Here is a 13,822-nt window from a genome sequence, read left to right as displayed (position 1 = left end):
GATTCCTGTAGTGAAGAGCGAATTTTAACAGTGTGTATATCTGCCATTTTTTTAAAGCCCATGTTTTTGTACTGATTTTATCGATGTGTAAATGTCATGTATTTACTCTGACAGTTTGCACAACAGTTTGTTTAATTTACTGACCCTGTTAATGAATAAAATCAAGATTACAATGGGATCAATGCATATTTATGCCTTTAATAACGTTTCTTTGATATTGAGCATTTTATCCTAGATTCAGAGGCAGAAAAGATAAGGGGGTTAGAATTTATTAGAACAACCCTACACGCCTAGACACAAATATATGTACCTAAAATAGGTCTCATGACTGCGTAACCGGTATTTGTTATTGTAGGTACGTGGTACGTCAGCATTTTACAATGCAGTTAAAAATAAACAAAGACTAGAATTTTATGAGAATGGAAGGTCAATTTATAAAGATATATTCTTGTGTTTATATGGCACTTTTCTGCATAATGACAAGAAAAACCTTGAACCAAAATACGCGAACTGAAATTTGCCACAGTTTATTAAATTATGAACAAAGGAAACTTCCAGAATTTTGTTTTGTTTGTCGCAAAATGCAGTTTACGTTTAACAGACCCATCACTTAAAAATAAAACAACTTTTATTTTATGACGTTTATTTTGTGTTGTTAATACAAAATTATTTGTGACGTAGATAAAAGTTTATTTTGATGTTAATACAAAAAAACTACATAGTTTTTATGATTTTAATGCAGTAAAATGGTAATAGTAACATGCAATAAAATAGTAAAATAATGCAACTGAAAAGTTTATCTCAAATATGTATTAAAGTTTAAAAAATCTGAATCATAAAATAAAAATAGAAAGAAACTGTGGAACGATTTCTCACGTGATGAAAGCGAAACAAGAAAAATGTAGTAAAAATTAAGCAACGGTCATAATAAAAATGTCATTTATTTCCAACAGGAAAACCCAATTACAGGAAATACACACCATTATAAAAAATAAACATACAACTTAGAGTCATAACAAAACCACATATATATATTTAACAAAAGCTCTATAAAAGAAAAGTGGAAAAAAATCAGAAGATATATCTACAGTTGATCGTTGTTTTGAGCAATGTTTTTTATTGTATTCAGTGACGTCGGAAACTTTGTGGCGACAATCAAATAAATAAACAGTAGTGTCTGTATCGTGCTAATAATAAGCTGCAGTAAGCGTTGTAGTAGCAGAAATAGGCTAAATCTGTGGTCAAGCCGTATGCCGCTCTATGCTCACGATGCACATGCTACTGACTGCCATAAAAACACGTGCCATACACTCGACCAAGCAAAGCATAAAACTCACACACGCATAAATGACAATGAAATAAATGCATGGCCAATGTACCTCAGCAAAGAACCTGAATTATTCACGGGCACGCCAGGCTGACAGGGCAGGCATTAGGGCGCCGCTAGATACGAATGGAATAAATTGATCGATGCGAAAGAACCCAGCCTACAGCTAACCCTGTATCATATTGCAGCCGCCCTAACATTTCCGATCTCTAATTATTACATGCATTATAAATAGGTGCTTAATAAAATGTTAGTTCTAGGCCTATCGCAGTAAAAAGTTTGGTTATATCTTGAACCAACACTCATGGTCGTAGAACAATCACAGATTCAAATGAATACGGTTTAATTTAACTTAGTCCTCCTATTACTATTTGCTAGGTACACAAGTTTCTTTTAACACACTCTTTTGCCTATATCTTCCTTACCATTAAAGATACATTACTAATGAAAATGTCTGATATAATTTCGTTAAAGTAAATATTAAAACAAAATTACTTGTAATGATATGGAAAAATGTTTATAGAGTATGTTCCGATTAAAACAATAATTTCTCTTATACGCTTAAAGGGACAATTTGACAACAATTTAATTGCTGTCATCAAATCTATCATACCCTTTTATGCTGGATGAATCAGGCATTTCATATAAAAGTTACCGATGATTGTCATTAAATAAAAATACTAATTCATAACTAATAAATAATTAATAATAAAAAAAACTATTAACGCTCTCTAAAATAAATAAAGTTTTTAGTAGTTGCTAGTTAATACATTCATGGAATTAACGAATAAAAACCTTCAACGATATCTTATAAATGATAATTATTACTCCAATCGCAATTTAATATTACGTCGATCCCTTTAAAATTATTAATAATAATTAATCTGTTTCTTTACTATAAAATCAATACTCGCAGTTTTTGTCAATTGTACACTATAAAATAAATTATTTTTAATTCTTCTGTTTCTATATTATTACATATTAATTTCTACTTACATCATCCTATTTTCTTTACAAAAAATTTTGTTCTCAAAACTTTATTCAAATTATTTTATTGCTATTACTTATAGACCGATCAAAATAACTCATTTAGAGGAAAAAAAAAGAAAATTGTTACCTGGGCTTTTATGAGTGGAAATGGTAAAGGGGCTTATGATAAACGAAAAAAAAAAAAATAAATGCGTGAGCAGGGGCGGCGGAGGGTTGATTTGGGGGGTTGAAAAGTTATGAGAAATTGTATCATTGGGATTTCTGGCGAAAGTTGACATCAAACAAAAATGTATCCAATACAAAAGTTGTAGATCATGCAATAATCTACAACTTTTATGGAAGTCACTTTTTAACATAACCTCAAAATATCTGAGAAAAATGCGAAAAACAGGTTTTTTCTGATTTTTCGTTTTTTATTTCTCATTTCCGCAAAAATAATTTAATTTTGAGGAAACTTGGTGAAAGTATACCTTTCTCTATCTTAAATAACCTCAAATTTTTTTAGATAAAAAAATCATGAAGTTTCTGAGATATTCATTTTTTTCGGCCTGAAACACTTTTTTTCAAAGAAAAATTCTACTTAAAAAAATCGTACAGAATTCTGCCGGTAATAATTTTTTCCGTTTTGACATATACTTTTTGGTGAAATAAAAAAATTTGTAATCACAGCTCTAAAACATGCTCAAAAATGAAAAAAAGTAAAAAATGTCTTACAACAATGAATTTTTCAGTTATTGTTGATAATTTGTTTAAATTAAAAACATTCAAAAACTGATTACACCATTCAATTCTACAGAAAAAATAAAAAAACATTGTCTCTTTGTTTGACCCAAAACTATTTTTAGTATTGCTATAAACATAAGTCGAATAGTGAATAAATAAAATAAATAATAATTTTTTCCGTAGGATCGATTATTTTTATTAAAGTTTGATGAAATCATAGATATACAGTGTGTCCAAGATAAGGATGGGATAGCATTAGGATCTAGGAAACGGTAAAAGATACGGGGTGGCTCAGATTAGAAAAAAGTTGGGTTTTTTATACCTAACAATATGCTATTTAGAATGTTTTAAAATTCTGGGTAGTTCCGGAGATAAAACTCGAAATTTTGCTAAATTGTTTAATTTTTTCTGGCTTTATTTGAAAACGAATTTTAAAACAAATTACATATTTACAATGCCACTTTTTTCGCTCTATACAATGGCAACATTTTCCTGAGGTAGATGGTATTACTATTGTAAAAAAGGTTTTAGCTTGTTTTAGCTATAATTTAAAATTTTTCCTGAATACGGCTCTGAACGCTTTCAAAATATCTATTGGATGAACAGTATAAAAGTCAATATCGCACAAAATATCCAACAATTTTTGACTACTGTTAGCAATACTAATTAGAAATAATAAAATATTTCATAAATTCGTATTATTTTTTTATTAGATACAACTTTTTTAATTATGGATTAAAAAAATTGTTGGATATTTTGTGCTGTATTGACTTTTATTCTCTCCTCTATCCTCTAATAGATACTGGTATTTTGAAAGCGTTCAAAGCCGTACTCTGGAAAAATTTTTAATGATAGCAAAAAACCTTTTTAAGCGATTACAACAATAATATCATCTAATACAGAATTAAAAATGACTAGATTTTGTCATAAAAATAGCAGCGATATATTTAAAAAAATTAATCTGATGATGGCCCGTCGAAGACGAAACGTGGGATTGCAAAAATGTTGACGCCATTGGATAGAGCGAAAAAAGTAGCAATGTAAATATGCAATTTATTTAAAATTCGTTTTCTAATAAAGCCAGAAAAAAATTAAACGATTTTGCAAAACTTCGGGTTTTCGGATTTCGCGTCAACAGTAAACTTTGCAGTTAATACTTTATATTGCTGAAATCTCAAATCATCCTGAGATAATTCATCATTTGTGCATTTGTAATTCGACTTAGATGTTTATAGCAATACTGTACAAAAATAAAATTCTGGGTCAAACAATGAGACACTGTTTTTTTTTTTTATTTTTTTCCATAGAATTGAATGGTTTAATCAGTTTCTGAATGTTTTTTAATTTAAACAAATTATCAACAATAACTGAAAAATTCATTGTTGCAAGTCATTTTTTACTTTTTTGCATTTTTGAGCATGTTTTTGAAATGTTATTACAGATTTTTTATTTCACCAAAAAGTATGTCAAAACGAAAAAAATGATTACCGGCTCTGTACGATGATTTTTTTAAGTAGAATATTTATTTGAAAAAAAAGTGTTTCAGTCCGAAAAAAATTAAAATCTCAGAAACTTCCTGATTTTTTTATCTAAAAAAAATTGAGGTTATTTAAAACAGAGAAAGGGATACTTTCACCAAGTTTCGTCAAAATTAAATTATTTTTGCGGAAATGAGCAATAGAAAACAAAAAATTAGAATTTTTCTCGGGAATTTTGAGATTATGTTAAAAAGTGACCTCTACAAAAGTTGTAGATTTTTGCATGATCTGCAACATTTGTATTAAATACTTTTTTGTTTGACGTCAACCTTCGCCAGAAACACCAATGATACAATTTTTCATAACTTTTCAACCCCCCAAATCAACCTTCCGCCGCCCCTGCTCACGCATTTATTTTTTTTAGGTTTATTATAAGCCCTTTTACCATTTCCACTTATAAAAGTCCAGGTATCCATTTTTTTTTCTCCAAGTGTAATTCGGTTGAACTATTATGTTTAATTTATAATAATCTAAATATTAAAGCGTTCGTATGTTATGGAAGGTACCTAGACCTAATATTTATCTAAGCAGCATATTTTGATGAATTTTATTAATAATATTCTATAGAAACTATAATTATATTACCGAGGTTGCCAAAAATTATATAAAATTAAAATCAAATTACAGTAATACAAATAAATATATGTAATTTATATTTAAACCCTGAAAAGTTCTTATATTCAAAAACATGTCATTACCTACTTATTTCATTGTTGTTATCAACAGCTGAAAACATATTTTATAGAGACAGGTCAGATCATTCATATTGTCACCCATAAGACAGATATTTCTTTTATCGAAAAATTTATTCTCAAAGCCACAAAAATTTAATTCTTGTTTGTTTACCTTTAGTCTTGATATTGGATGTGTAAATGTCGTTTACCTTGTAACAGAATAAATATAGTTAAAGGTTTAGTATCCCATCTAATAGTTTCATAAAAAATACAGTATTAAGTTGTAAACATTCATGCCATTCTGATATGTATATAGGTATATTATTTTTATTACAAAATACTACAAATTAGGTAATTCAGGGTTATATGGGACTGTTGTATTATAAAGGGTGTTTCCGAATTATAATACGAAACTGAAATAAAAGATAATAAATGTAATTTTTATCAAAAGATTTTCTATAAACATCAGCCCTAGAATGCTAAGTAAAATAGTTACAAACCTTTACATTAACAGTTGCAATAATCTTCTGGGGAAATAGTTTTCTTTTCGTTCATAGTGCCGGAGATGCAAGATGCAAACGTTAATTTTTTATCTAAAATCTCTTTATATAAATTTTAATTGTGTGTGTAATAACCGTTTTCGATAAAATCGGCATTCATGTCGATGTCAAATATTTAACTGTTGTCGCAATAAAGTTTGAAGAGTATCTTTTCATTTTCGGAATATATTCAAGTTCAAAAAAATGTATTATTCATTTTCTAGGAAAATATAAAATTTATCGTTTTGTGCCTTCCCTTTCAGGAATATTTATCAAACATGTCACAAACAATTTAAAATTAAAACATTCTTAAGAACCCCCTGTGTCTCCGCCACTATAAGGAAGAAAAAACTATTCTCCCGTGACATTATTGAAATATACATACAATCAGCTATACTGAATTTCATTTAAAACTGATCAGTTCTTTTGCATCAGTTATTTAAAAAATACACTTTTATCATCCTATAATATTATTATCACTATCAAGTTATTATTCTTTTGTTAAAAACGCCCTGTTGGTATATTTCATCGTCGTGTGCATTTGTACACAGAAATGAAGAACTAATTAATTATGAATACGTTTATCTAGGTAAAATTTTTTTATACTAAATTCAGAAGAAATTTAAATAAAAATGCTTTGGAGAGAATTAGGATCCATTAAATTTCGATACTGTTTACAATAAAGGGTAATTCTTACAAAAGACAATTCGTCAAATATGATAATTTTTATTTATAAAGGGTGTCCCAAAATTGACGCAAGTAATTTGGATAGAAAACACAGGTTTTTAATTATAAATTGTAAATTTTTTATTGATTCATAAAGTATGCAGTATAGGATTACGTATGCAATAAAATATTGAGAGTTGCTGACACAAACGCACTATTTGGTCGAAATTTTCCATAACCGTTTTGCATAAATGTGGCTGAAATGACTCATGCAGTAATTGAATTTTTTTCTCGGGCTGTATGACATGTGGCACCGACTTGTTGTTGTTGAAACTGCATGTCACGAAAGCGAGTACCATTGAATGTTATTTCCTGATAAGCCACATTTTCAAAGAAGAATGATACCTCCATCTTAAATCCGCTTCAAACAGTGTTACGTTGTGGATGCGTTTGTTTCTCAACGATCACTTGTGGATTTTCTGAACCCCAAATGCAACAATTTTGTCGACTAATGAAGCTGTCAAGACGAAAATGAACCTCAACGCTGAAGACGATTTTGTTTGAGAAATCAGCATCCACTTGCTGTTCTCTAATCCATTCAATGAACTCTCTTCGCTCTACGTGGTCAGTAGGCTTCAGTTCTTGTGCCAATTGAACTTTGTAAGCATAAAGATGCAAGTATTTCGTGAGAATACGCTGTAGAGAACTTCTCGAAATGTTCAATTCTTGATTGCCGAATTGATGTTCCTGGACTCTCAGCAACACTCTCACGAACTGCTTCGATGTTTTTTATGTTGAGCGATTTGCTGAACGACATCTAAACTATTTAAGATAACATTGATTCAATCTTCCTAAATTTTTCAAGTAGGTAATCTATTCACACCTGCTAAAGTTAAATCACCATTCCGACTATATTTTGTACGAGAATTGCAAACTTAATTATTTGTTCACCAATGAAAACCCGTTGTTCTTTCGTGTGGCGCTCCATTTTTAATCATCCTGAACTGTCAGCTGTTACGTTGTCCCGTTTTTTCGTTGGCAACACTTTAGCGCACAAGGCGCAAAATTCAAATCTTCCTCGAATTTTAGGACACAATTTATTCATTTGAAAAAAATGCAACTTTGAATTTCCAAAGTTTAGCTTAACGTACTCCTAAAAATCGGATAGTTTTCTACTAGAAAAAAGACATATTTATGTAATTCGGAAGTTAGTTGAAAGTAACAAAAATGTTGCCATCTGAACATTTTTCGAAACGGTTGATTAACTCGAAAACGAAATGAAGTGTTACATAAAATCATATTACAATTGAACATGAAGTATGACAATACAAAAATTTATTCAGTACTCAAACTAATTGTCATAAATGACTTTTTGGCAGATTGTTGGTGTTACTTGTGTCTATATCTTTTGCAAATAATTTCACTGTGGACTCAGAAATACGTTTCAACGTTACAGTTCCAAGAAACTGTCATAATTTCCTTCGCACTTTCTTTTCTGGCCCACTCGGTATACTCATAGTGTATTTACGTGTTGAATGTTACCGACCTTTGTTAGATTGGCAGCGTTCTTTATTTACAATTTGTGTTTTATGTTTTGTATTTTGTATTTTTAAATAATACCTTGCTATAATTATTATTATTGAAAGCACTGTTCTAATTAAAATTAAAAACATCGTATAACATTTCGTAACATACAGGAATTCTTTCTTAAGTGTTTTGGGAAATACGCTTCTTAAATGGTATCGCTCTGTTATGGAATTACCAAGCAGACAAAAACAAAAATAACAATAGTTAAGTTTCTGTATGATGCCAAATGTTAAATTAAATAAATTATAGTTATTTTATGGAAATGACGGGTACCTACTTACCTATTTACATTTTTGGAGAACAACAAACCAAAATATTATCAATTTTTTTTGTAAATAAAGGCCACCAATAATAAATGTACCAAATTTAAAAAGAATCGCTTTGTAGAGAAATATTTAAAATTAATAACTTTGTGGTGATGTAACTTCGTTGTGTCGTTATTTTCATGGGAAGGACCGTTACTTAATTTGTTGCTCATACCTCTGTATTATCTGAGAATAATTTCAATAAAAGTTACAAAATACCCTGCTAAAAAAATATTTAAATAAAGTTTCCAGCTATATCCAGCAAAATTTTTGAAATAGTGCCTATATTTAGTGCTTGTTTTATCTAATATGGAAATTTAATTTATATGAATAAAGTAATGTAACTTTATACCGAGTTCGTAAGATATCTAATGAAACATATATCTTTAATACAATTTTATAAAAATTTGTTAACTTCAGAAATTGATTTGAATAGGTATTTAATTATAGATCCTTATTTCGGAAATAATAATATTCAAAGGACCACGCACACAGTTATTGGAGATTGGCAACCCGTAAAATAGACTGAAAATGAAATATGTTTTAGTTCGAGATGTCCTGATTAAATGTTGATACGGGCCCAAGGTCCAACTATGAATACTTATCGAGATAAGACATCAAGAAAAGACATAGATAAATAATTCAGGGTATTTGTTTGAATCTCAAATGATTCATGTTTATATTTACTATTCCCCGTGTTGTGATTGGTTCATTTAAGTTTCGCGCCACTTTTACGCTCAAATTTTGACATTTTCCAGAAAATTCGAGTTCGCCATTGTTGTGTTTCGTAGTGTAATCTAATGTTTTTGCATTTTTAATGATTTCGTGCTTATTAGTAAGATTTTTTCCAGTGAAAAAAGTGTTGAACAATGCCGAAGAAGTGCTATATTTGCAATATGTACCAAATGAAACAAAATCAACGATCGTTCCATAAGTAACAATAATCATAGACGTAGCAATAAAACAAGCTGTTGGGGTTAAATTTAAATATTTCGCTTTGACAAAATTTAAGTGCCAAAAAGCATTAGTAAATCAGATAAACCAAGGCGTAAAACATTTAATAGATTTTTTTATATGTTACAGAATTCCGAAAAATCTTCTAATTAGAAGACAGTGGTTTAGAAGCTTAAGAATTCCATATACAGAAACAATATAAATATATACCTATATATGCTCTGACCACTTTTGTAATAAAATGCAGGATAATATTCTTAGGATAAAGCATAAGTTAACAAAAAATATATTATTTCATAATCAATAAATTTCTATTTGAGTAATATGGTTGTCTTTTTTCATTCATAACATTCATTCGATAGAGACAACCTAAAAAATAAACCAATTGACAGCTTTATTAGGGACAAACTTTAACTCCAGTAATATAGCCGTAACACGCAATGTAAAAATCTACATGTAATTCTATATAAAATATATATTTAAACCTGTTCTAATTTTTAGTTTTTTATATAAATTCACATATATGTGTTTGTGATAGGTAGGGTTAATGGACCGACTCTATAAAAATGAATTATCATTTTAAAATATGGTCAATCTTTTAGTTTCCTATATACAAATTTTATAAATTCTATGTAAGAGTTGATACCAAATTTTACACCGTGTCATAAGCTATTAAAATTAAAACTAGGATATACCTACCCAAATGGAATTTAAATACTTTGTTTCGTTAAAATCTCGTGAAAATCATAAAATTGTGTCAGTAGATCATCTCAACCGTATTCCAGGAAGAAGTAAATATAGGGGACTGTGGAGTTCATAAGTAATAAAATAGGTTGAAGAAAAGTTAAATAATCTCATAGATACCTTAAGAAATAAAACACGCTTTCTTAATATACCTATTACACCATATTTTCCCTAGTTTATCTGCGGAAAATAAAATTTACAATTATAATTATTAAACTTGTTATTTTAGTTGCAATCAGCCCCAATAAAATGATACGCCACTGCCCATGAGGGAATGTAAACACAACTTCCTCACCCTTCCGATGAATTATTTTGGCTTCAAGCCACATAGGTATAAATTATGTATCTATGTCTTTTTTTGATCTGTGGTCACATCGCTCTTAAGTATACATAAGGTCTGTTCCAACAAGAGTCAGGGATTGGTTCCGAATCGTTCGAAATGTTTGGCCAGCTAAGTTCTAAATTTGTCTTCAGTGAATATATCGCAAGAATTAGTTGAATGCACATTTCGAACGGTTCGGAACCAATTCCTGACTCATGTTGGAACAGACCTATTGTCTTTTTTACGGAAAACCGTATGGCTCTTCTCTCTCTATCTCTGTCTCACTGACGGAAACAAGGCGAGTTCGCATGTGGCACCTTCCTCTCAAAACAGAGAGGATTTTGGAAGGAATAAAAAACGCAGGCGTAAAGAAAAAAGCTTAAATAAGAAAATTGGACATAAAGCAAAAATATGTCAAGAAGCAAAAAAGTCAGGAATAATGAAAGAAAATGGCAAGTGAAATGGAAAAAGCAGATGTAAAGAATAACCAAGAGAATAGAAAGTAATAAAAACGGGCGGAAAGTAAAGAAGCGAGCGTAAAGTAAAAAAACTTGCGTAATATAAAAACAACCACGTGTCTAATAAAACAAGCGGGACAAAAATGTCATATGTAAATGCATGCACAAAGAAAAAAGCGGATGGAAAGTAAAGATACGTGCGTAAAGCAAAAAAATTGCATATAGTAAAAGTAAGCGGTCGTGTAGTAAAAACAAGCAGACGGTAAGTAAGAAAAGTAGGCGTAGAGAAAAATACAGTCCTACAGAAAAAAATTGGCGTAAATACAGGCGTAAAGTAAAAAAGTGAGCGTAATATACAAGTGGGTGTATAATAAAAGAAGTAGGACTGAAAATGGCNTAAGTAAGAAAAATAGGCGTAGAGAAAAATACAGTCCTACAGAAAAAAAAAGGCGTAAATGCAGGCGTAAAGTAAAAAAGTGAGCGTAATATACAAGTGGGTGTATAATAAAAGAAGTAGGACTGAAAATGGCAGGCGTAATGTAAAAAATAAGCGGGCAAAACCCCAGTAAAACAGTAATAGTAAATCAAATGGGCTTAAAGTAAAGGAGCAGGTGTACACTAAAATAGCGGGCGTAAAGTAAAAAGGCATAAAGAGAAAATACAATGGGAGCATACAGAAGGAAAGAGCCATACGGTTTTCCGTAAAAAAGACTGTGTATAAGCGCGATAAGATACGCTCACTTTCAATTTTCAATGTCCCTTATCTCGATAAGTATTAATTTTTGGGTCTTGGGATCTTAACAACTTTTGATCAGGACATTTCAAACTATAACATATTTCATTTTCAGACAATTTTGACGGGTTGCCGATTTCCATAACTGTGTGCGTTCCTTTAGTTAAGAAGCTCGCGTAACATCTGCTCAAAGTTATTATTCACAAAAATGTGCAAATTTATTTTTTCTAAGGTAGTAACTTCAGGAGGTTGTTCCTTGGCTGATTTTAGATGAAAAAATATTAGAAAGCAAGAGTTAAAAATCACAAATTTTCGAGAGGAAGTTGAAAAAAATTATATTTATTCGAATATGTTTGAAAATGTTTAATGTACTTAAATGATAATAAAATTTGGGCTAATAACTTTTTCAATCAGTAGAAGTAATACTGGATGGACACTATATTAAAAACCCTATACATATTCCATACAGTGCAACTGTCAAACATCAAAATAAATAATTGCCCTAGAAATTTCTAATTATTTATAACCAATAAAAAATTAAAACTTCTACGCCTGTGATTTTGTTTGCACTTATCATAATTCCTGTATTTTTCTTTCTTCAAACCAACAATTTTCGCAATATTTAAAAAAATATAATTCCTAATAGATTAATTTTTCAAATTTCTAAGTTTTTCTTAGAAATAGCATTAGGATTAAATATTTTCAAATTAGTGACGTTTAATTTTTGGGATATCGACATCGACATATACTTTCAGTATGACAGAGATTCTGCGAATTTTTTCCTTTAATTAAGTCAACTTTTATCAATGTATATAAACGTCTTTGGCAATATTTGAGTAAACGTATAAAATTTAAAATTTTTTGGTATAAACTAACACTAGCTATATTTTTCATTAATTTTCTGGTTTACCTACTGCTGGATCTAAAACCTTGCAAATAAAAACATTTAATAAACCGTTATAAAATTATATTGTAAATTATTTACCTTAAAACCTAAAACAAAAGTTTTACCCCCATTAGAAATCAATCAAACAATTAAATCTATCGGAGAAGTAATTTCATGTCTTTCTTCATAAATAGATTACAATAAGGCTTGGCCTACAGACTACTAAAATATTTACGATGCAATATTGATCTATCGGAACCCCGTGAACTAAGTCAATAAGATAACACTTACGTAACAATGCACCAAAAGTCAGCAGAAGCCCGAAAATGCAGCTTTCCGGTGACCAACTTCCGGTATCGCTGATATAAGGGAATACCGGCTTCACATTTTGATTTAAAACGGCACTGGTGTACCTGTAAATACAACGTTAATGTAGATTTTATAGTGGGATATCTTAAATTACTCACGTTATGATAAAAGTTACTGGCATCAACAGAGCGAACAGTACAGGTAACAGGTACGCGTGCTTAAACACCATAACTAACAACGGGTATGACTCAAGTTGGGCTCTTGACAACTTCTTCCCGCCGACTGTCAAAGTTAACTAGTCTCAGGTAATGTAGTCGGTGTTATACATTAGTTTTATCACAGAAGGCATCTCCACTGGCCCAATACTGGTAGTTGAACATTAACGTTAATATAAAATCTATAATGTAAATTACATTCACATTACTCTAGGGGCTTCTGTTTTTAATAATGTTTTATTATTCATTTACATAGTGAGTCCGTAAAACTATCGCTAAGGATACAAAGTGGTTTGCACTAAACGTATATTAGAGACGGTACTTTCTAATTATACAGGGTGTCCCGGTACTTGTCGAGTCGAGTACAAATAGATGAGGTCAAAATAAATCAGTTCTTCATATATTTTTTTTTTCATATGGGCCTTCGTTAACAAGTTACGGACCCTCTAAGGTGAAAATTAAAAAGTAATTTTTATTTACAGTCTCCAAACTATTAACTTGAGCATGATGCAAATTTGGTGATCGATAACACATGCGTACAGCTTGTTTTTGAACTTGTCAAACTTCATTATGCCCAGAACGCCAGGGACGGACTGTGAGTTTCACTTACAACATCAAAAACAAGCTGTACGCATGTGTTATCGATCAGCAAATTTGCATCATGCTGAAGTTAATAGTTTAGAGACTAAATAAAAATAACTTTTTAATTTTCACCTTTGAGGACCCGTAACTTGTTAACGAAGGCCCGTAAGAAAAAAATTATATGAAGAACTGATATTATTTTGACCTCATCTATTTGTACTCGACTTTTTTGTATCAAGTACCGGGACACCCTGTATATGTATATGACAT

The 13,822-nt window shown here is 30.2% G+C and overlaps 1 protein-coding gene across 1 annotated transcript in view; it reads right to left on the bottom strand.

The window, feature by feature from the left end:
* Positions 1 to 13,822, bottom strand: part of LOC108905654 (DNA damage-regulated autophagy modulator protein 2) — a 44,263-nt gene that overhangs the window by 13,134 nt on the left and 17,307 nt on the right. The window contains exons 2-3 of the mRNA XM_018708608.1: positions 12,914 to 13,152; positions 12,738 to 12,859 (exon numbers count right to left, since the gene is read on the bottom strand). Of these exons, the coding sequence (XP_018564124.1) occupies positions 12,738 to 12,859; positions 12,914 to 12,984 (193 nt within the window). The 5' untranslated portion in view covers positions 12,985 to 13,152. The remainder of the gene's footprint in view (positions 1 to 12,737; positions 12,860 to 12,913; positions 13,153 to 13,822) is intronic.

Source organism: Anoplophora glabripennis, unplaced genomic scaffold, assembly GCF_000390285.2.
Source record: "Anoplophora glabripennis isolate ALB-LARVAE unplaced genomic scaffold, Agla_2.0 scaffold156, whole genome shotgun sequence".
NCBI classification, from domain to species: domain Eukaryota; kingdom Metazoa; phylum Arthropoda; class Insecta; order Coleoptera; family Cerambycidae; genus Anoplophora; species Anoplophora glabripennis.
Note: the sequence above shows the minus strand (reverse complement) of the source record. Positions and strands in the feature narration are given on the sequence as shown.